The sequence below is a fragment of the Rhea americana genome, unplaced genomic scaffold, assembly GCF_003343005.1.
Source record: "Rhea americana isolate MKP2758 unplaced genomic scaffold, rheAme1 scaffold_21, whole genome shotgun sequence".
NCBI classification, from domain to species: domain Eukaryota; kingdom Metazoa; phylum Chordata; class Aves; order Rheiformes; family Rheidae; genus Rhea; species Rhea americana.
Window position 1 is genome coordinate 7851507 of NW_028186258.1, and position 24452 is coordinate 7875958.

The 24452-nt window shown below is 53.2% G+C and overlaps 1 protein-coding gene across 3 annotated transcripts in view; it reads right to left on the reverse strand.

The window, feature by feature from the left end:
• The window catches only part of SLC39A11 (solute carrier family 39 member 11), a 97420-nt gene that overhangs the window by 66157 nt on the left and 6811 nt on the right, over positions 1-24452 (reverse strand). For 2 of the 3 annotated variants that reach the window (XM_085304752.1, XM_085304749.1), the window contains exon 4: positions 17732-17890. The exons of the other annotated variant lie outside the window; for it this stretch is intronic. In XM_085304752.1, coding sequence (XP_085160878.1) covers positions 17732-17890 — 159 coding nt within the window. The remainder of the gene's footprint in view (positions 1-17731; positions 17891-24452) is intronic. 3 annotated transcript variants of the gene reach the window in all.

Genomic DNA, 24452 nt, shown 5'->3' on the forward strand with positions numbered 1-24452 from the left:
CACGTAGGTATTTAAATAAAAGGAGTCGTCCTCCAGCAGGAGCGCGGCGCGGGGGAGAAGCRCGCTTCGCGCTGCTCTGGCCAGAGCACGGACTCGCCGGACGGCAGCGCCGCTTCGACACGGCGCTGGATCGTACGAGCGCGCCTAAAGCAGCGCCTSGTATCGGCTCCGTGGAAGATAACTACCCAAATACCTGCGAGGAAAAAGCTCCGCGGTTACGGAGTCAGGGGCCAAGGCGCAAAGCACCGGTGCAGAGAACCAACGCACCAGGCAGAGCTTCCCTCAAGCCTGAGATTAAGATGATGATAATAAAGGAAGACCAAAACCGTGACAAATAACCAAGCGCAGCCCAACGTCAGCTTCCCCCACGCACTTTCATTCACCCTGCAAACTCTTTTTTTTTTTTAATTTTATTTTTTTAAAAGCAAAACTACTTCCTACAGCCTTTTCCACTCCTCCAGGGTTTGCAGCTTCCGACTGCCAGCTGGAAAAGCCGGGGMCGGAGCAATGCAAATCACAGTTTCGATGTGCTGGGGCGCCGGCGATCCAGCGCACATTGGGGAATTTCACTTCCACGTTTACAGGCAGAATCGGGGGACGCAGGGACACATTTCCTTCCCGCACGGCGCGTGGGAGCGCGCCTGGCTGCCCAGCAGCAAACCCCTATCAGATGCTGGGGTGAGGTTTTTTTTCTTCCTTGTTTGTATTTTTTTCCCCCTTTTCTGTTAGCACAGGAAAACCTCTTCCCACAGCCCTGCTGTTACCAGAGCCACCACTTTGCCAGCGCTGCTGGTCCCCGCTCACGGCCGGGAATGTAAAGCCTGGGAAGGCAACGCAGGGACCGCAGCGGACTCACGTCCGGTCAGCCCCTGCGCGATTTTAGGCTGGGAAGACAGGGAAGCACGTCCCTGGGACTGCGTCTTTTAAATTTCCTAGCATTGCCAATCTGATTGCTTTCACAAATTGCTAATTCAATTAAACTCGATTTTAAAAGAAACACAAAGCGAAGACCTTTGAACAATCTGCGTTTCCCCACGCTGCCGAAGGAGAGCGAAGTAACAGAGAAATCGTGATCACCGAGCCTGACGGTTTGGCTTTGCGTAGCTCGCAGCGCTCAACCCGCAGGTGCCCACTCTCGGCGTGCTCCAGCAAGGACAACGACGCTGCACGTCCAATTTATTTTTTTACTGCCTTTAACCCAACAACCACGCTGGCATTTCTGGAACAGGCTCCCCGAACCCATAGGAAATGAAAGGCTTAATGCATCAACAAGTACAGCGAGCACCTCAGCAGGAAGAACTAGAATGAATTTCACCACCTTATTAAAAAAAAAAAAAGAAAAGGAGAAATGTTTCTGACCTGTCAAGCTGCTAACACAAACAGAAGATAAGGGACAGTAATAAGCTATGTCTTGACGGTGCCCAGAGGCTCTCACTTCAYGCTGATTAAAAGAGAGAAAGTGATAACGGATCAGAGACCAGGAAGCAATAAAAAGACCAAAAAAAAAAAAAGAGAGAGAGAGAGAGAAAACGGGAGGCGTGGAGAGCACAACCCCTGCCTCGAGCATGCCACCAAGCCCGGCTGCCCCGAGACCTGGTGATGGGCGCAGCGCGTCCCCGCCGGCGGCCGGGCCGGCCCCCCCGGCCCCGAGCACCCGCGGGCTGCTGCGCGGCCGGCGTTGCCCTGGCTGCCCGTACAGACCCTGGTGACAAAGGCAACAGCCCCGGCAGCAGCAAAGCAGCAAATCTCTGCTTTTTCTTAGGCAAATAACATGGATTAATATTTAAAAATAGGATCAGGTAGAAAAGAAGATAGTTCCCTTAGAAATTACTTAGCTATCAAAGGGCACCCATTTGCATGCAAAACAGCCTGCTATTCTGTTATCTGAAGCAACGTATCAACTGCTTGAGGCTTCCAAGCGGAGCTCCGCTTGCCGAGCACAGATTCCTTCTCCCCGTGCCAGCAGGGCTCACGCACAACCCTCGGGAAGCGGGCGAGCAGGAGCCTCGGAGGGCGCCGAGCACCGCGGCAGAGGGCAGTTCCTCCTGCTCGCTGCCTACGCTACTCCAAAGCCGTCCCCGTTTCAAAATGTGGCTTTGGGGGGTTTTTTTTGTTTAAAAAAAAGTCAACCGCCACCTGGCTGCATCGATTCCCATCTCAGCAGTGTGCCAGCAAAATGCTGAACCGGGGCTCCTTCCRAAGGCAGGAGAGCGCGTGACTCACTCGGTACTGCCCCGCAGAGAGCAGAAGTCAGCGCTAATTGGAAGAACGCAAACAGCCGAGCAGGTGAGGATGGGCCCGGGATGGGATTTTACGGCGGCAGCAGGCTGCCTCGCCAGAAGCYCGTCTACCCCGAGAAACCTCCACGCGCCTCCTCCAAACCGCAGCCGCCCGGCTCCGCGTTCCCCCGGCACTAGCGCGGCGTCCCCAAGGACAACGCGGCAGGCACCTCTCCCGGGCGGTAAAGCGCGACTGCAGTCCGCACGGACCTTGCGCACAGGGAGGGTTCGAGGGAAGGAGTTAGCAGCACCCGCGAAGAGGATTTAAATCGCAGCTCCTTCCAAAGCCAAAGATCACTGATGGTCCACCGCTCAAAATATGAAAATCAACAGCTCAAGTGCAGCTGTAATGCAGTAAAARAGAGGGTTGAGAAAAGCCTGAAGTGGGTGCAGTCATCCTTGTGACTTATAGCAGAAAATATCCACGCTTTGGGACATGAGCAAATACCTCTTATTTATAGTACAACGACACCTGATTGCAGCAAAGCGAGAGCCTGCCCCGGGAGAGGCAGCTCAGGGTCAGGACTGGGCCCTCCAGGACTTGCCCCACATCTGCATCACTGCTGGATTTCCCTGCCCCAGCAGTGCTGTGCACCGGCACAGACTGCGTCCCACTAAAAGGGGAAAACGCGAGGACATGCAGCATGTCCCCCCCAACCAGCCGGCTCCAGCTGTCAGAGCCAGCTCTAAATGAGCAAAACAAGGTACTTGCACACGGCAAAGCACTGACAATTTGGCTTAAGGGGAGGGAAAAACCCATCCTGCTGAACACAGCTGTGCCACTACTCTTACTGCGGCGGCTCGGCTCTGCCCGGAGCCGGCGGGCTGCGCGCCCACCGCGGCAGAGCGGCGGCCCGGCGGTTCGGCCGTCCCACGAGCAGCCCGGCTGCTCTGGAGGTTAAGCGTTCAAAACGAGATCGATGTTGTTGTTCTTTGCCACAAAAGCAGTGCGTTATGCTTAATGTTGCCAGCTGCTCCCAGATTCGGTAAACACACAGCAAATATTTCTTCCTGGAGCACGGATTGTTTCTCAGAAGTTTTGAATTCTTTATCTCACGCGTTAAGTGGCATTTTGTAGATATTATTCACGGCGTCCCAGTGCTGCTCCTCCAGCCTCGCCTGGGGAGCTGGTGCAGCTGCCGGATGGGCACCGACCTGTCGCGCAGGGACCCGACGGGAGGCCAGCAGCGAGGGGAGGTCGCGTGGGGACAGAGGATGGAGGAGCAAGTCCCCAGTCGAGCCAAAGCATCAGCTGAATCCAGGTGCTGCTCCAAGGCCGGRCTCTGCAGGTCCATGCAGGGCTGAAACGCCGCGTGCTTGAGCCCACCTCCCCGGCAGGTGCCGGCCATGGGACCCCCGGCGCTCCCTGCACCTCTCCCACTCCCCACCAGCGCTCGCTGCAGTCCAGTCCCGTGACCCTGGCAAGGGGACGGAAACAGCACGTTTCATTAATCTTTAATTATGCCCAACAGACACTACTAAGCAAAGTGGCAGGAGAAAAAATGAACCACACTGCAGAAGAAGGTGCATGGAAAAAAAAATAATGCATGGAAAGCAGAGCCTGCRCACTCATGCAGGCCATCAGCGGTCCTGGGGCCACAAACGCAGCCTGGAAAGCCTCTGCTGTCAGCCCCAGGGCAGCTCCTGAAGACCCCGTCCTCACTGGGGAGGGGGGGGCAAACTCAAGCAGAGCCTAGATGTGAACAATTCAGCAACCATTTAACGCGATAAACACTTCGCAAAACCCCATTTCCCCAAGAAGAAACATGCTCTGAAGGTCGGATCCTGCAGCATGCAAAGCACCGTGGCTTTCCCCGGCATTCGGCTCAGGACCAAGGCGCACGCGCTGCCTGCAGTGGGACCAACAAAGTTTCAGGAGCAGAGGAGCGGGGAGGGCTGGGGCTGCAGCCTCCCACGCACAGCATCCTCCATCTGGCTCCTGCAGCCTCGCTCCCTCCGGCAGCCTAGCACGGCATCCGCGCCGGCGGGAGACACCAGGCTGTAGCTATGGCAGCACTGCCGCGGGAACTGGGGAAAAAGGGTTCATCCATAGACAAAAATCCAAGCACTTTCACATCGGATTTGTTCCAGCAGCATCTTGCAAACAGATAGCATCAAGCTGGAAGGCCTGGCTCATTGCTAAAATGCAGCTGGCAGCAATTTGACACCAGAACTTTTGCCTAACAATTGGAAACAGGGACACTTAAGTGAATATTAAGTAAGCCTGGTCTATTAGTTTATCTGTAACTAATGTGATATCATTGCAAGTACATTTTATTCACTGCTAATTATCAGCCCCTTTGATAACTCGTAACTCTAGCAGACTGCAAGCAGCAGGCAGAGGCGTCGCCTCTGCCCCTTGGGCACGAGGAATAAATCACTGCCACTGCACATCRCCGCCCGAGGAGGACCGAGGACCGCCGGGCATCCTGCGGCACAGAGCCCGGCCGGGCAGCCGCCCTCCGGCGACAGCGGCACGAACTCGCCCCCCAGCCAACCCCAGCTAAGGGGTCTGTGCTGGCCGGCGGATCTCAGGGCGAGACGCGGGAGAGCAGCCGACAGCATCGCCGCCGGGCACCGCGCCGCGCACGGAGCAGCTCCCGCCCGGCAGAGCGGGACGCTCCGGCGGGGAGGAGAGCCACGAAAATTCATCTTTTTGGCCAAAGCAATATTCACATTAAAAGCACATTTTTGTTGTTGGCATATCTTGTTTGGGGCTTTGGCCTTTCTAGGAGGGAGCGAAAATACAGCAGGAATGTTATGGGCACCCAGTGCAGGAAGGGAGGAGGCACACGCAACTCCCAAGCTCTTAAGGAAACCTCGGGGGGTTGTTACAGAATGTGATGTTTTGCAGCAGCAGTGTTTTGCATGGCAGAAAGAAGGATGTTTTTGTAACCTCTGTGCTTACAAAAACAAGAGCGCACTAACATTTTTGCTGCTTTCTCCAGATGATCCAGGAAAACTACATAAATAATTCGTCAAACGAGCAAAATCCACCTCTGTAACAGCGAGAGACAGGTTTCATGCCACCAATCTCCCTCCCACCAGCAAGCTCAGAGATACCTTGTAACACAACCAGTAAATTTACTTATTTCAGCAATGGTTGCCCCCAAGGAAAATTTTATAGCGGATTAGTTTCATCTGCCTTCTGAAACCACCCAAAAAGTCATCCCTCCATCCAGGAGGCAGGAAGGGGCAACTGGGGCAGGATATCGCATCCCCTCTCCTTCCTCCTGAAGAGAAAAATCCTTCAAATTTTAAAATAAATAAATAAATAAAGATTAGGTTGTCTTTAAGCTCCTTTGGCTGCAATCAGCAGCCATGCACTACCAACCAAAACCAGCCAAGGACTATCTAATCCCCAGGTGGGTGCCCGTCCCAGCCCGACGGGCAGGCGGATCCCCCGAGGCTGGATCCGCACATCACCGCGCAGCGAACGCAGCCACAAACCCAGCAAAGAGCTGGGCGGCGTCTAGCCAGCACCGCAATTTCAGGTTTTAATCGTCAGCAATAAACCTTTAAGCCTCAGATGGGATTAACGAGAGCTTTTTCTCCACATGCTTATTAAAGTCTAATGCAAAGCAGTTTCACAACTTTCCCCTCTCCCTCCCCCCAGCCCTGTGTATTTGTAACGTGGCAACCTGTATTTTTACAGTCCTTTCTTATGCAAGGCTTTTTGCAACAGTAAAAGAAAAAGCAAACAAAACTTCAATTAACAGCTCATTTCTACACAATATTTCTCCGTAATGATTTGCTAACAGCGTAGATCGAATTAATGGGAAAGAGCAAGCAAAGCCTGCCGGGTGCAAAGCCACAAAGGCTGGGAACCAAAGGCTGCACCAAACGCAGACGGTTCCGCTAGCTCTCCATCACCTCTGCACCCAAGAGCCGCGCGGCGCCTCGTCGCATCGCCTTCCGGGAGCGCAGCGTGATAAATCCACAGGAGAGGCCCTTCGCTCCCTTCAGCTAGCCCAATTAATTTATTGCTAATTCATTACAGGAAAATAGCGTAACAAGGGACAAGGGACCGCGTAATTACCCCCGGGGAGACGTTAACCAATTTCCCGTTCTTCGGAAGCTCAGGGCAACGCGTCTTGCCTGGGAGACGGAGAACCAGGTCCGCGCTGGAGACGGGGGGACGTCGCTGCTTCCTCCCCAGACTGGCCGCACGAGCGACGCTGGTCCTGAGTTCTCAGGGGAAACTGTTTCAGGTGCTGGATTGCAACAGAAACCACTTGAAGCTCAGCAGTGGAGCTGAGATCGAGCCTCTAGCCACAAGGGCACACGCGAYGCTGCAAGCAGTAGAGCTAATAAAACAAACCCAGTTCCCAGCATCTCGCTCCTCTTTGGTCTCTCCGATGATTAGTCCAGACAGCATCCGTGCTCGCAGCCCTGCTCTCGCAGCAGGGGTTGGGATACTGCCCTGATCCTCCACCTCGTGGCTTATTTTGCCGAAGCCAGCGAGAACCACTCCAGCACCTCGCCCGCAGCAGGTCAGTCAAAATCGGAGGTCCACGTTTATGAAGGGGGAAACGCACACAGACACGGGGTAACTGCATGAGCGGCACTTCTTTTTCTAAGCCAAATTTCCAGAGAAGACAGGCACGAGTAGCCCAGAGCAGCAGCCAAACCCGCAAGCACAGCCTGAACCTGGAGGGTGTTTATCGCTCCAAGACTCCTCCATCTGCCCATCGCTTCCGAGACGTCCTCAGCCCGCAGCAGGATCGCGAGGGAGCCGCGACGCTAGGACAGCAGCGGAGGAGCATCGCTGCCACCCCGAGAACCTGAGCTGCCCCCACACCCCCGAACACACACGTCCGCACCGTGTCGAACACGCGCAACCAACCCTTCCGGAGGCAGGGGCCAAGGACAAGCCGCTTTCCCCGGGCTCAAGTTGAAGGACAAGGGCAGGATCGGGGGCATCCCAGGTTAAGTTTACACAGGCTGCGAGGTCTCGGCGCACTGGCAGAGAAGCGCTCAGTGAGCTGCTCATAAGGGCACGTTCCCTGCAAAATTCAGCGTGTTCTGAGAATTCGAATCAGGGGCAGTAAGTCATTGCAGCACCGCTCCCCTCCCGGCTGCATCCTCCTCTCTGGAATCCAAACACTCATTAAATACCRTTTATTCATACGTGTGATGTTTACCCCACCTATAAACTCAGGACAAATGTTAAAAAACACATGTACCAAACGCAAGCCAACAGGAAGATTCTCTCGGGAGTCTGCAAATAGCCTGAAACCAGAAGAGTGGACTCATCCAGTCAGTTTTTCAGTTCGTATTAGCTCTGAAGCCTGAGAATAATAGGTTAAAATCACATCACTCTCACTATTTCCTTGATAATTAGAGCATGATAAAAGGGAGACAAGAAAACACATCGTGAAGATTTTCACACCCCAGCTGTAGCGCATCACCGTGCACACACGCCGCGACCAGCGCAGCCCGGGGACACAACGCAAGTGGCCTCATAGCCTGCGCCTTCCTCTGCTAGCTCACATCTGCGTGCTTAGAGCCGTCAAGCCTGGATAGAAATGATGAGATCGATGCGGGCAAAATACCAGGAGAGAAACCTCAGAGAGCTTGAGCAGAGAGGCATAAACAAGCCAATTTTCTCTGTTTCTCCGGCGGTGCGCTCCTTTCTGGTGGGGTCGTCAGCCTATTAATAAGGCGCAACGCTCGCCAGATTAACAGCAACCGCCTGTCTTACGCCGCTTAACACCGGGGCAGGCAGAAGTCGCCCACGCGTTACATCCAGAAGCGAGGACGGAAGCGCGCCAGGATCGAAGCAAGAGGAGGTTCAGCTCCGCGGCGGGACYGCAGCCCTCCTTCCGCCCCTGCCTGGCCGGCGACGCTGGCGAGCCCGCTTTGCGGCGGGAAGAACGGCCCAACCTCGTTCAGCCCAAACGAGCTGGATTCGAGCAAGCCATTTAACGAGCAGGTCTCTGCTAGCCGGGGGCTCGCGGGAAGGAGAAGGCACACGGCACACGCAGGYTGAGCAGAGGGAAGAGAAGCCCCCTCCTGAGCCCCTCCGGGCTCCAGCTGCCTGGAGGCAGGCGACGAGCGGGACGAGGCAGAGCCGTCGGTGCAGCGGGGACCGGCGAGCCCAGGGTGCCGTCCGCCGCGGGACGCGCGCGGAAGAGSCACCGCGCCGAGCTGCTGACAGCTCGTCTTCAAACCAGACAGCGTGTCAAGTGAATCTGGGTGACTCATAATTTACTCCAATAGCAGGCTGACATTGTGCTGCATTTATAGATATACGTATACATATTTGCCRTGATCTACACGAAAACAGTCTTCCTCTCCCTGACAGTTCACCACCCATCCAATTGCAGTCTTGCTTTTTTGCTACTGTCAATTTAATAGCAGGTTTCCATTTCACGGTAGAGGCATTAATTTGGGGGTTATGCTATGTGCAAATTCAAAAGGCAAATTTTAAGATCAAAGAACAGCTAAGAACTGTCAATAGCACTCAGCAYGCCTGCGGATAAGCAGGGCCTCGTTCAAAGCAGGCGCGTGGATCCTACGGGAGCAGGCTGCAACGCGCAGCTCAGACCGCGCGTGCTCAAGGGGGCACGAGCAGGAACAAGGGCCCAGGAGGGGGACGCAGGCACCTCCAAACACCTCCGAGCCTTCCGGACCTAGCCCAAAGGCAGGCAGCGTGCAGAGGGACAGCATATCGCAGTGAGGCGGATTTTGGTATTTCTCCAGCATCGCCGCCCACTCGTAAAGCCAGGGAGGCTCCCGTTAACGGAGAACACCCGACGGGGAACCCGCGTGCAGCTCCGAGCACCCAGATCCCTGCAGCTCCGCACTCTGCTCCGAGCAGTGGGCAGCGCCCACGCGGAGCACAACCCACTGCTTTTCCCCCCAGGGAGCTTGCTGGCTGCTCTCTCCTGACCCTGAGCACAAACCTTAAAATAACAAAAGATGGTGCTCACATTCGATTAGCAAAAAAGTCAGTCCTGTTTGATCCTGGACAGCGTCCATCCCTCGCAGCAATATATTCCTCTCCACGTTACTATTCAGACTCTTCCAGCATATATAGAGGAGACCTGTTATTCCAGTATGCTTTTTTCTTGCAAAATTCATTCTCCTTTACAATTCTAGCCAGGCCCCAAATAGCAATTGAAAAATCAGTCAGCAGAGGCCAAGCCACAGAGCAGAGCAAAGCCCCATGTTGCATTACCATTCCTTATCAGGCTGTAATACCCGTGCATGGTAACTAGCAGGAAAAGAAGCTGCTTTATCACGGTCACAGATACATAATGCAAAAGGCAATAGTGGAGAAACTTATGTCTATTGCAGTGATGGTAGGATCTGACTGAAAGAAGAATTAWGCCAGGTTCTCTTACTCTCAGCTTTTTCTACAGCATGAATTTTTCACCTCCTAATTCCCAGTAAAACATTGATGTCTGGCTGCAGAAGCACACAGGCAACTGCTGCTGTTAGCACCTTCAAAGTGCTGTACGGATTTTATCATYCCTCAGTGCATTTAGTAATTGTCCCTATAAACCTAATGAGCGTGGGATGGGAATTTAACCCCGAACTGGATTCAGAGCAGCTCTGCTGTTTAGCTGTAGCTTTAGGGCTTAAGATGTAATGATTTTTGAAGTATTTAATCCATAAGACAGAATTATAATTAAAAGCAGTTGACAAATTGTACACTGGAAGTAAATATTTATCTCCATATCTAAAAAAAACACTTAAAAATAGTATAATTACAACTTAGTGCCCCCTCTGCCCTTTTTCTTTTAATCTCCACTCTCTCCTCTACCTCAAGCTTGGCCAAAGGAAGCTAGAATCCATTTCATTTACAAATGATTGCACCTTGTCTAGCGACAACTAGCTTTCAGTCACGAAAAATCACTACCCGTTTGCAAGGAAGGGGYGGGAGGCAGGCTTTCTAGAGATTGCATGTGCAAACAGATTTTAAAGAGACACTTGCAGCGTTTCCTAGACGCCTGCCTCTGAAGAGSAGGACTCAAACCTGAGGAGCGCTGTTCACCAGCGAGCGCAGCAGGAATTCTGCATGGCGGGGTTGCGCATTCCTCCTCTGCAGACCCACGACTACAGCTTGGCTTGGGGAAAGAGACTCGTATTAATTTACTTTTACCAAAAGAACAAGGTGCCACCACGCTGGATCCTGCCCAGGTATTCCCATTTCTTCAAGGGTGAAGCTGGAAGGGGAAGGACCTTTCCAAGAGGAAGGCTTTGCAACGTTTCGTGATGAGGGACCCAGAAAGGTTTCCCTCCCTCAGTTATCAGAGCAGGATCCTTCCTTCCCGAGCTGGTTGAAAAGGGCCAGAAGGCCGTGGAAAACAAACAGAAGGGCTGCTATTTATTTTCCCTTAAGCAGAGGAAATCAGAACAAAGCAAGAACGTTGGAGTCGGAGCTGACTCACGCAAGCCGATGTCAGCCAAACCCTGGGGCAACCTTCTCCTCTGCTCCCGGGGGGCTGCTGCTTCTCCCACTTCCAAGGGGGGGAACGACCAGCTCGCTTCCCGGCTGGAGCRCTGCATCTGCCACGCGGGCTCCCCACGAGCGGCCTCTCGGCATTCCCACGATCGGGCTGTCCAAATTCATGCCAAATCCGTGCTGCACGGAGCGGCACGGGTGCCGAGCGTGCGCACACACAACAGCTTCACAGTCATTCCCCTAACGCGTCTGTTGGTTTGTACGTTCTGCACAAACATTTGGGTTGACCCGTTAACCACCCCGGCCCAGTAACTACAGCAGCGGGCCTTGACGCCAGTTATTTTAAAGCAGARGGCTGGCCACTGCGTTCCCAGAGCAGCTCTGGGAGACGCCCAAAGCCAGCACGGACCCGCGCGTCCCCGCGGCTCTGCTCTCCTGCACGGGGAGCAGCAGGGCAACGTCTCCTCCAGGCACCTGCAGCCCTGGCAGCCGCCTGCCAGCTACGGCAAGCACAGCCCCTCTGTTCTTCTCACCCCTAGTAATCCTTCCTCATTTCTAGTCATCTTCCACCCAATTTACAACGTCCAGTTGCAGAAAGACTCTCCTCTTCCCAATTGCCCACGCGGCCTCCTAACGCAGGCCGGACACGTGCTCCGTGCCAGCTGGCCCGTCGCGCAGCCCCACGCTGCTGCCCACCTCCGYGCTCCTCAGACAAGAAGAAATCTTTGCACCAGGCACACACTCTTGTCCCCATCTTTTATGCATCTTAGTGCTTAATTTAGTCTGGTAGAAGTCTCCAAGCTGCATCTGGAGCAGCATTTGGATGTCTGCATTTAAGAGGGCATAGAGTCACTTCATGTAAAACCAGCCACAAGAGCACCTCACTAGATCCCTTTTATTTAATCATTTTCCTAAAATTAGGTGGCACAAGACACGTACAAGCCAGTCTGAAAGATCAGTGAAATACCACCCRCATCACCATGCCCTGATTCCTGGAGCTGCTCTGCACAGCGTTTCAGTCCCATACTGAAGAATTTAATAAGTCCAAATACATACACAGGCATATCCCTTGGTTAAGGCTTAAAATAATAATAATTAGAAAAACTACCTACTACCGCAATGAGGATGTGCAGCTAATTAGCTTTCTAGGAGTCACAGACGAACAGGAAAAAAGCATATTGAGAATGGGAACTTCTGACGGGCATGCCTCAGCGGAATTAGCAAATTGCATAAGAGGAACCTTTATTCTGATTATAAATTGATACCAGTGCCAAGACCCAGCRCACGTTTACTGCTACGTGAAATGATTAACCCATCAAATCCAGCTCCACGCAGATCGGACAGGGGAGCTCGGTTAACAGCATGCCATCTTCGGGGGAGAAGCTGGTGCCCTGCCGCCACTAAGCAGCTATTTCTGGGGCAGTTTTTTCTTCAAGGATCACTAACAGCTTCCCCCTCTACCCGGCGCATTAACAATTGCCCTATCTGGTTACCTTGGTAGGTCAGGAATGCGCTGCTAACTGATTACCTAAGGGCCCTCTCGAGAGCAGAGGCCTCTCGAGGTCCAATCCAGCTTTCTTTTAACCCTGTAAAGGAAATTGTAATTTTAAATAACATACGACCACATCTAGAGCATGCCCGACGCTCTCCCCCTGCTCCTCCAGCGTCGCCCTTAGTGCTCCTTCCTGAACTTTCCCCCTGTRCGTGACTTGCAGATTTAGAAAGCAATATATATACGTCCTCGCGGCACGCTCGGAGCCAAACTACAGACGTCATCGTTCTTACGAACAGCAGCGTGCCCCCTGGACAGCCGCTTACAGGGTTCAGACCCTTCCCAGGAGCGCTCTCCCAAAATAGCTCAGAGCTCCCTGCGCAGAACGCCCAGCTCCGAACTTCAGAGAAGCTGGCAAGCAGCAGCTCGGTTCGCCCTTTCCACCCAGGCCCGAAATCCACCCTCCCGAAACGGCAGCCGCGAGGGGACGGTGCCTCCGAGTCCAGCAAACACCCCAGCGACCAGGGCGCGAGTCCCGTACCCGAGCCGGCCTCCCGGCGCGAGGACGCGCGCGCTCGTGCACGCTCCGCATCAGCAGCCCGCAGCAGCCGCAGCCCGCTCCTTGAATCCTTGGGTAACTGCAAGAGGCAGCCCAAAAGGCCTCGCAACCAGGCAGAAAGGCTTTTAAAAGCCGGCGGCCGAGCAGGAGCAGGAGCAGGAGCAGGAGCAGCCCTTCGGCTCCTCCTCGGGGACTCGCCCCGGCGCCCGGTCCCAGGAGAGGCGGCTGGGGCAGCAAGCGCACTGCTGCGGGACGCCCCGCCGGGCGGGCGCCGACAGGAGCTCCGGAGCAGAAGGAAGCCTCGAGGTAGAGGAAACAGAACAGATTAAGCCTAATTGTCTTATTAAGTGTAATGATCACACAGCAAAGAGGATGTCAGGCAGTCGGGAGCGGAAAGAATAACGTGGTTAATGGGGAGCGCGTACGCACGTGGGCTCACGGGCACCGCCAAGGTGAGGACGCGCAGCCCGCGCGCGCGGGGGTTACGGCTGGCTTGCTTCATCTTCCCTCCCCACGTCACCTTTCCTATTCTGCCAGCACGTCCTCGAGCTCTCGCTTGCTCAAAGCGGCCTTTAAAGGTAGCGACCTGGAAAAGGGCAGAGCGAGGAGGTCGGCGCGCGGCACCGCTCCGCGCCGCGGCTCGCTGCTGCGCTGGGACAGCGGCCTCCTGCCCAAAGCCCACCGCGCGCGGGAGCGCCGCGCCTGCCACGAGAGGCCTCAGGGAGCCAGCAGCAAGCAAGAACCAAGGAGAAAGAGCTCCAGGGACTTTTCCCAGGGATTCCCAGGGTTTGAACACAGGAATCRGCACTGGACGCTTCCTCCAAGCCCTCGTGGGATTCCTCCCGGAGAGGGAAGCCCGAGTCAAACACTCATCACGGAGACACGGCGAAACATCGTACGCTGGACAAAACCCAGCGAAGCCGGCAGAGCCGCAAGACAGATCTGAAGCATGAGAACACCACTTCAGCTCCCGYGCTCCCGGGCGCTGCAGGAGCGCAGAGGCAGCTCCTCGGCGATCGGGACCTACCGCGCCGAGCGCTGCGCCAGCTCGCTGGTATTTTCAGGCGAGCACTCCTCAGGCAGCTTCGGCTGTCAGCACGCAGGACGCTCAACGCTCGACCCGCTGAGTGGGGGCGACTGTTCCTCGTCCCCCCATCACCTGCCCTTCTCCATCTGGAGTCCTCAAGACGCCAGCTGAGCCACGTTCCCATTGAAATAGCTGCAACATTAAAACAGAGCGAAGCAAGGAGAGAAAGCTGCTCCAGCACCCCCGGGAGCAGCGGAGGGAACAGACAGACAGGCCATTCAGTAGCAGTTTAAGATGCTCCCAGAAACTATAGCAACATCCTGCTGCAGAACCAGGTCTGCTGCAGCCTCCCAAGCCACCAGGCCCCGCGGAGCTGGCAGAGACAGTTYGGCCGCATACGACGTGCAAGGGGACTGTTGCCAAAATAAAGGCGAGATCCCTTCTTAAGTCTCCTGGGGCCCGTTTCTGCAGCAGTCGCGCTCTCGGTTGCGGTTCACCTTCCCTGTCGGCCAAGCCAAACGTGCCCAAGCCGGTGTCTCCCACCCCAAAAAGGCAGCGAGAGGATGAGCAAACACGTTCAAGGTTTCCAACAGGGAAATGGGGAGAGATAAAGATGTAATAGGTTAGATCTGTCTTTTGTGAGGAGTTTAATGACTACAACTGTTCAGCATCATTAAGCAGTTTGTCTTAGAGGATTAACCCTCCCCGCCGGCCAGCTCTGCTGCTGAGCAAACACTCAGGGACGGTGGTAACCACCCAGCTCCCGCGCAGGCTGCCGAGAGCGGAGGGGAGAAGGCTCTGGAGCAGAGCTGCAGTGATAAGTCATTAAAAGCTTTTACTACCTGTTGCTACACAGCAAAACTGTTCTGGAGGAGTGCCAGACACAGAGAGCCCTCCCTGTGCAAAGAGCAGCCTACTAAAACCAGATCCCGCATTCCTGCCCCTCGCCGGGACAAATATGCCCTGCAGCGTCTCCGAAGCCCACTCCCCACGTGACTTTAGGGGTGGGGAGGAACGTAGCTCAATTTTAACCAATTTAGAAAGTAACGTCTGAAGTGAACTGCAATAGCTCAACCCTTGTCTGATCTGCACTGGATCCCAAGAGAGAAATCCAGATTGCAGGCAAAGGGAGGCACACATTGAGCCGGTTTCACCTGTCACCAGAGCCCTGAAGACCGCTCATGGCTAGGCAGGTACCTGGCGACTTTCACTGCAACTTGTGCAGCTTTAGTCACTGTCCATATTCCTCCCACGGCATCCCTAACTTCACCCAGTCCCTGGCTACCCTGTCCTCTTCCTTCAGCATGCAAATGCTCCCGGTCCCGCACAGAAAAACAAAGCAAGTTGCTGGCTTCTTGCAGCTGAAAGTATCTAACCATCTCCAGGAACCATCGCTGCTGCCGTGAGAGTGCCAAGAGCTCTCCCAACGGACGACACTCCACCAGCCCGTTGCAAGTTATCCAGGGGGAGGAACAGCTTGTGCATTGCATTTGCAATGCATTTACACAAGCTCTAGCAAAATGAATCCTGTCCATCATTAGGCTGGAGAAGACAACGAACCCCAAGGCCAACACCTGCCTTACTCTGTGGGGTTACAAGTCTGAGGAGGAGAAAACGCCACTGTCTATTTTCAGAGCGTAAGTATTAGACACAGGGTGCAAATTCTCTCCAAGTTCATTATTAGCACATATCAGCGCTCGAGACGAGCTCAGACTGACACACGTTCTCCTGGATGGTGCAAATAGCAAGTCAAAACAGGAGGCAACAGCTCATCTCCTGTTGGTACTTGAACTGGATTTAAACCAAGACCTCGCTACATGGCCTCACCCACCTGCCCCTCAAACGCTCAGCTCCTAGAGCTGGCAGTGCAGCGGGTCTCTGTACGGAGGGTGGTGTGGGGCACGCAGCTCGAGCRGCGGGAGCTGGCTGTGCCGCTCCCTGAGCACGACCCTCACCGCGCCGTTCTGCTCTTTGCAACGTAAGAATTTCATTTCCCCAGCCCACTTCCCTCCCCACATGCTCCTGTTTCAAAACAGGCCAGCAATGGAGGATATCAGCCTTCAGGAAGGAGCGGGTTTTGTGGTGTAACTGCTTATCTACTCTGCTGGGAAACATCAGCTTCAGGCAGCTGATCAAATACTGCCCAGGGCCCCATTCAGCACCTTGTTATGAGGGCAATCATTGCAATGGCCAACTCAAGCAGAAGACCTCAGGGTACTAAAAACAGAAACAAAAGCCAGAGTTTTGATGGCAACAGTCTCCCAAGTGCTCTAGCTGCACGGCAGAGTCGACTGCCCGACAGCACGGCAGCAGAAACGCTGCAGTAGCGGCTCTGCAAAATGCCTCTGGTAACAGATGCGGGGCAAAGCCAGAGCCTCAAACCAGAGGAGCCCGCTGCGAGCGCCTGCTCCCACGTCCTGCTGCCCGAGGGCGTTCCCTGCACCGAACTGCTCCTCCGAGCCCACGGCTTTGCTTGACCTGGAGCTTACGGTCAGGAAAAGCCATCTGTGAAATAAAGCCCTCGCCTCACCGAGACCCCGAGCAGACGTACCACGTGCRGGAGATGGTTAGGAAGCTCCTCAAAGGCACTTGAGAAGAGCCAGGCTACAGCCAGGGAGACAGYGGCCTCCAAATCGGCCCCAATTGACCTGCTGCCCAAGCTCTTGGCAGTCTGACACCACAYGACTTTTGTTTCTTTGTTCTTTATTTTTAATACATCCATCTACGTTGGAACTGACACAAAAATATCAAGCAATTTTCTTCAGARCTGAGGACACATTTGCAATTGTACCTGTTTTAAGAGATTCAAAAGGCAAGGAAACTGGGAAGAATCTGGCACAGTGGGGTTCCCAGAAATCAGGGTAAATAGCCTCTACCTTTCTTCAAATAGAAAGTCTTACACTTTGCACAGAAATCCTTGTCATACACAATCTCCCCTTCCATCAAAATAAAAGAGAGAGAGAGAGAGAGAGAGAGCGCGCGCGCGCGTGCGTTGTTCTCTGGAAGTTTTTCAAGATGTTCTTAAAGGCTGCTAGGCCATTATTAAGTTTTTAGCTCTAAAAGTGCAACAGCTTCTGATTTATTTATTTTTTAATAACACTCTTGTGACAGTGGGATGGCTCATTCAATTTTGAAATGCTTAGAGGGCTGGCAGCTCTGCAAATTAAGCCTCTGGGCTGAGACAGAAGGTCACACCTGAACTGCTTGGAAAGCACTGCCAGCGAAAAGAACAAAACCAGACGTGAAAAAAAGTAAAAGAAAGTGGGCAGACAGCCTAAAGCTGTATTCAGCATAGGCAGAGCCACACCAGCTCTCAGGGAAAACACAGCTTCATTAAATCTTTGATAGAAACCAATCTGTATCYAACTCCTGTTGGAGCAGAAGCCGAAGGAGGACAGTAGAAGATCCATCTAGCCACACAAAGCACAGTAACGTCCACATGATGTTTCATTACTTGGGACTCCAACCAGACACRGCCCATACTTCAAAAGCTGACAAAACCACGGGGTGGCACGAGGCAACCCGCCTTTACACCTTCAGGTTACAGGGTCATCACAAAGAGCACGGTACCGACACCGCGTTCTCATTCACCGCTCCCACCAGCAGAGGCTTCCCAAAGGCAGCATTACCCTTTGCAGCTCCCATGCTGCAGGGAATGCCTCAAGCTCCACGAATTCCACAATTGCCAGAAAAAGAGAAAACTGGAGTTAGGTTGGGAGAGAACACCACGATGCTGCCCCCATCCTTGCACCGCCACTCCTCGTTGTGGACCCCGTCGCTTGCAGAGGCTGGGCAGTCACCAGGACCGAGCCGGTACAGCTCATACAGCGACACACCGCTGAACACTCTGGCYCCCGGCACAGAGACTGGCAAGAACAGGCTCCCACCTTCCCCAGCACCAAGCGGGGACCACGYGCCCCAGCCACCTCCCTGCAGGCAACAGACTCAAGCATCTACTTACCARCACGGGGATGAGCAGGTCGGCAAAATACACAAAAGCTGCTCCCAGAGTAAAGCCAACAGCCACAGGGAAGAAAGCGAAGGCTCCAAAACTTCCAGATTCCTCAGCCATTTCAATAGCTGGGGCCAGGAGGGACCAGTAAGAAGCTGCCAACATGACCTAAGAGACAGACAAGGCAAGGAATGAAAACATGGAAATAGCTTTCCCCAGCTGGGTCTGAACAAGCAAGAATCAAGGCTGCTTGGTATCCAGGGTCACCTCCTTGCACAGCATTATTAGCCRAGGGGGAAACTGAGGCACAGAGCAGAAATCAGCAGCTCAGGTTTATTCAGCAAGTTGGTGGCCAAGCTAGAAGCAGGGCACCTTCTCCACTGGGCTGTGCAGCAGGAGGGAAGAGCATGTGGTGTCCCCAGCATGCCACAGCACATCCCGCACCTTCGTGCCGCTAGTTATGTGCCTGGAAAGCGAACAGCAGGCCCACCACAGCCGCAGGCTCCTTTGCCAAGAGGCTATTGCTATGGCTATAAAGGAAGCTCTTCGCTCTCCAAGCTCCAATCCTCCACGGACTTTCCRGATAGCAGCACTGCTAAGCTGCAGCAATAACCCACGCCAGGCAGGCTTTCCTCTCGTACAGACTGCAAATGCTTCAACCGATGGGATCCCTGAGCTCGCTATTGCACTTGGCAACACCAGCAGCATGACCATTAAATTTTAGTAGTGACTTTAAAACCAACTTTCTGATGGAACAAATCACTTAAGGATGGGGAAGTGAGTTTTTCCATCCGTTTTCACCAAACTAGACCTCTGAGCCAAGAAAAAAAAAACAGCAAAAAATAATGGATCACAGAAGCTTGTGTTAATGCTAATAGAAGATTATCCTAACAGCCACAGAAGTCCTTCGGATAGTTGGGAGGAGGGAGCAGGGAAAATCCTCCTTCACCTTGGGTTTGTCCCAACTATGCAACTGGGGCTGCTGAGCCCACTGACGAGGCCACGCACAGTATTTAATGAGGAGAAATCTCTGCTCTAACTACATCGTCTCTATGCAAACCAGAGATGAGGGAATTCCATAACAATGCAGCAAGCTGAAATCCCCATGCATTCTTCCTTGCATATAAGGGTCACTTTCAGTATCTTGTTTCTTGCACTTTCATAAATTTCCATAAGTTGAAAAAAAGCAAGCTTTCCACCAACAGCACATACTGCTTCTATTTACCTGCAAACAACAAACAGGCAGTTCTGGAAGATGACACTGCTAACAYGTCCCAGCATCTCCTGGATACCTAAAGTACTTGAATTCTCAAAGATAGGATACGCACTGCAAATTTTATAGCACAATATCCACAGGCAAACACAACGGCYTCATTTCCGTGGCTCGTAAGGCTCTATGAAACCAACTAGTTCACTGAAATCTAAGTTTCAAGACCTACAAACAACTACACCTACTTTAAAATACACCAGCAGCAGGTCCTCCACAGTACTGAAAGCCGCATTCAGAATACGAAGCGCTGTGCAAGCTGATGGACCGTTGCAAAGGATAATGCTTGGGAGCTGATGAATCTCCAGCCCCAAGCCAGCACTCCTGGAGCCAGCACAGAAGAGGGACAGTCCATGGCTCCTGCACTAATCCAGAGTTAGATGCCCAAAGCTCAGCCTCCAGGGCTCCCCAAGTCCTGCAGCTCCAGGCATGCAGGCAYTGCAAAGGCATTTAGCTCTCCTCGCAACTGTGGGATTTGGAGATCACRTCCACCTGCCATGTGCCCTTTCAGCTCCCCATCCAAAGCCCTTCCTCTGAGGTAAAACAAGAGGCATTTCAGCACTTTGCAGATGACATGACACCAGGCTGCTCAGGAGAGCTGAGCCTTTGAGAGGGAGCAAAGCTTAGCTGCCAGTATTCCCTTCTTTGCTACCCAAATCAAGGCAACCACAGCAAAACAGTTTTGCAATTCCTCTACTTCTGCAGAGCTTAAAACAGTAGGATACAACCTGGAGCTTGGGCACAGCCTGCTCCTGTTGCAGCATCAAGCACAACCATCTTTTGAGCTGCATTCACTGCTCACCCCTCAACAGGCCCACGCGAGGCCCTGCTGCATCCACAGATGCGAGGGAGCGGGAACCATCTACCTCGGAGGCCACTCAGCAGGGTTGGGAGGGAYGCCTGGGTACCTCCAGCCCAGCTGCTGCTTGGAGCAGGGCACGCTTCAGAGCTAGAACAAGTTGCTCAGGGCTTTATCCAGGCTAGGAAAAAAAAAGAAAAACCGCAAGTCATCCATTCCATAAACATATACCAAAGGACACAACATTAACATGTTTTATCACCTTGTTCACCTCCTGCTCTACTCTGCAGCATGATGTACCAGGCAATTTTAATTAAAAATCATCAGCCCAGCACACTACCTTCAGCAATAGCTTTGGCCTTTTCACTTCCCTCTCTACTGGCTTTTGCAGTAGTTCAGCTATGCAGGAGGTCACCCACGACCAGACCTGTGGGGACTGCTCCCATTTGCATCAAAGCTAAACTAGCTTCTTACAAAGAGTCAGACTCAGGCCTTTGGGGAGGGCAGGGAAAGAGATCTGCTAAGAAGAGATGCTTAAGGAAGGAAGCTGGTTTCACRTTGCTTCCAGTTGAGCTCCATCCCCGACGGCGACGGGCTAGCGAGGCTGGGATGAGGATCTCGGGGACAGCCACCGCATCCCAAAGCGCTAGGACGGTTTAGAGAAGACAAGTCCAAGATGTACAACTGCATTTCTCTCTCACACTTACAAACTAAGAGGAAGTAAAGCAGACAAGTACAGATAGGCTTAAAACTTGCCCTGGAGATCTGCGTTACAYTTTGGGAAATGCTCTGCAACAGCAAAGCCAGGAACCCAGCTGCAGGCAGAGCCTACTGACCCTGGGGCAGAGCGGTGGGCAGAGTCCCTTCCAGCCCTGCTTCCTGACCAAGGAAGCAGATCAAAGAAGAGTTTTCTGCACGAGGGATGCTGCGAGGAAGGAGCAGCCCACCTCTCAGCCAGGAGCGCCCCGGAGCAGCTGGCAAAGGGTCTGCTCCGCAGAGCTCATGCCATTTGCCAGCCTGTTTACAAGGTATCTGAAAGAGATCATGCTCATCTCACTCTCACTGCACAAGCATTTGCCTGCGGAAGAGAAGTGCGTAATAAGCTATTACGTTTTAAATCATTTTTAAAGGAGCGAGATGCCTACTGCTGTAGGCACCAGTCCCTGGGGGATTGTATAAATCTCAACTCACTATGAGTAAGAAAAAGCAGGCTGTCACGTTAGACTTAACTACAGCTGTCAAACTTCATATTTCAAATGCCACCTCCTTTAACAAACAACCACACATCCCAACATGGAAAGACAAGCTCTACGGAAAGGCTTTGGAAAATTATATTATCATTTTATGTTAAGATATAATTTCCCCATGGAAAATAGAGGCCTGACACTGTTCAGCCTCCAGATCCCRTTACCACTGAAGTCAGCACTGAAGCTCCCACTGGCTTTGCTTACACAGGCTCCAGAGGAAGAACMTGACACAGCTAAGCCACCCCACCTTGCTAGCTGCAGGAACAAATTGCTGGGTTTCACTAACTGACTTCACGCACTTTCAAGGAAAAAGCRGTTTATGCCTACACTCTGATGTGGAGGGACCACCTTGACCCCATCTCACATTACAAGAATGGAGAGAAGATCACAGGACTGGCGAGAGCTGGAACGTGCTACGCAACAGCTCTCCTTTCTCTTTTGCTGAGAAGCAAAGAGGAGCAAGAAGGGAAGTCACAGAGCTCTGGCCAAGATGATCATCTACCACAGGAACACGATCAGCGCTCGCTGCCTGYCCCATGTCCCCATTGGAGGGTTTTGACCTGCAGCAGTGAGCAGAAGGGAAGATGTTTCTGTACTTCACCTGAGCCTCTTGGCTTCACCTTCACCTGCAAGCCRTGGGACAGAGGAGCTTGCGCTGAAGCAGACAAGCTTCTGCTTGAGGCCATCACTTTGCCCAATCTGTCCTGCTATAGCACCAGTAGAAAGTTACCCTCTTCTTCAGCAGCATCCCTTAACGGACAACACTTACAAACYAGCAAAGGGTTAGAGCTCCTGCCAGTGAGCTCATTAAATGACAAAAACACCTAATTGCAAGTCTTCCTAATTGTCCAGCTCAGATCACAACCTTATTTGAAAGGCCTTATAAGCATCAAGTTAATGTGATTATCTAGCTGTGCGTTACATCCCAACTACACGTTTATTATCCCTTCGCCTAAACACGATACTAATCTCTTTTCCCCAGTGTTTCTACATTTATTAAGCGTCTTTCCCCACCTACTGTGAGAACTAAATGAGTTAACACAAAGCTGTCACAATTTGTTTCTGTCCTCAAAGGCCACAGTTTMAGGTTGAAAAGACTAAAGAAAAGATGGAAAAGCCAGCCTAGCGCAAGCACGARAGGGGATGACAGGGGGAGTCAGTGAAGCGAGGCAGGCTGCAGCAGGGAACAGGCGCTGCTCTGCTCTCGGCTCTGCTGGCACTGCAGCCCGTGCACCTCGGCCTCCTTCCCTGCCTTAGCTTGGCTGCACAGCATAGCTCAGCCAAGCAACACTCCCCCAGCCTTGGTCCAACGCGCTCCCCAGGGCAGGCGTTTCTCTGTGTATTCCTGTTTAASGTGCTGAAACACAGGGAATGGAGCAAGGGCAGTCAATGGGACAGCACACCAGCAGCCACCTGCCTCCGTGTCGGTCGTCCTCCTGTGCCCTTCTGTAGCCCTTTCTCCTCCAGTCTTCCTCACTTACGAGCAGCAGGCACCAAGCTAGCAGCTCTTATAAGTGTAGGTAACTGTAGCAACTGGGTCCTTTAGCACATGGGATATTTTCAAGTGAGACTTTGGAAAAACAAAAATCAGGGATCTGTCAGTCCTGCTTCCTGGAGCCTCCCCTCRTACTCCCCATCACCAGGGAAGATGCATGTGCTTCAGTAACCTGGTTGCGTTGGCCAGAAAACTAGCCCTTGTTGAAACCTGCATCCCTCCATCTTCACGCTGGCACTGGGACGCACCCATCATCTCGGCAGCAGAGGCTATCCAGACACCTGCTTCTGCCACCGCGATAGCTGCAAGTCTCGATCAGCCTCAGTTATCATCCACAGGGAAAATCCTAAAGGTGCGTCTTCCTCACTAACCCCATGCCATCCCACGCCAGCTGCCACCTCCCAYGATCACCGAAGCCCTACCTTTGGGAGACCCTCTTATGCAAGGCCTTTTATAGAACATTTGGGCTTGGTGCATCTATCTWACTCATCCAAAGTACCACCAAGACTGGAATCTGAACACCAGTGACATCTCACAGCAAGATGGTGGCAAAGGCAGAAATATGAGTTTCAGATTTCCCCTTTCAGTATGCTCTGCACTAGGGAGAAAGTCTGCCTAGGTTCTCGTCAGATAAATAAAATATGAAGCTATTGCAACAGAGGATGACTCTCTGCACAAAGCCTTCCCATCACACTTCGCTGGCAGCACTCAGCAGCATCCACAGCCCGCTCTGTTCAGTCAATACGGGGAGCAGGGATCCCACAGTGCTCCGGCTCCCTGGCATGCAAACAGCCTGCTCCTGCCAAATTTGATTTGGACATTTTAGCACAGCCTTCATGCTCCTGAGCTGAGATACACCACCACCATAAATCTACAAACTGCAGCAGAGAAGAGGAGAAAGCATGAAGGCAGCAGCCGCGTATGCAAAACGCCCATGGGCTGAAGGAGCCCAAACCCTTCTCTGGGCTACATCAGGATAACCAGAGATGGCAGTTTCTCCCATCAGCAGGAGCAAGCAGCCCAGAAAGACAGAGAGTGGATTTGTTTTAATTTCCTAGCTCAATAGCAATGGTGCTGCAGGCTCATGAGAGTCTTCCCCAGCAGGTTCACAAGATTGAGGTTGGGGAAACACAGACTCACACGGGCTCAAAACCTGATTGCCTCGTGCCAACGGGAGCACGTTAATAAAGCCGTATCCCTCCTCCCCTGGCCGCGGCTGGTGGGTTTTGCCTTAGCAGGACAACCGTGCGCTCCCACCGACACCGGGAGGAGCGAACGCCGGCCCAGGTGCACCCAGATCACCAGATCTCTCCGGGCACCTCCTGGGCACAGAGAGCTCAGCGATGCCCCTGCCTGCGCCCACGGCAGCCGGCACAGGCAGGCACCACGGAGGACGAGCGAACCCGGGTCAGGCACAGCCCTTCCCCACGCTGACGGAAATCCTCCGAAGCATGCCAGGGCAGCAGGCTCTGCAACCACAGCGGAGGATGCCAACGCACCCCTCCACCGCTGCCCCGGGCGTTGTCGGGGTCCTCTCCACGCGCACCCTGTTCTCTGCGGACAGACTGACAAAACCCGTCCGCCGCGAGCAGATCTTGTCGCGCTTCGATAGGGCCAACAAGATCAGAGCCGAGGCTTCAAAGGACACAGCCGCTTTAATGACATGCCACAGTAGAAAACTGAAGCCTCTTAGAGAGCAAAGGGAGATTCCCATCAGTAAGGCCAGAAAGAAAAATAGAAGATGAGAGAACCCTATGACATTTTGCCTGCCAAATTTCTCGGCTTGACTTCATTAAGGCTTCAACAACAAGAACTGGCCTCAGAAGACCAATGTAAATTGCTGATGCTGTTTTAAGCAGCACTGAAAGGGAATATTTAACACTCGACATGTCTGGTGCAGCTTGAAGTGTGGCTCTTCACGA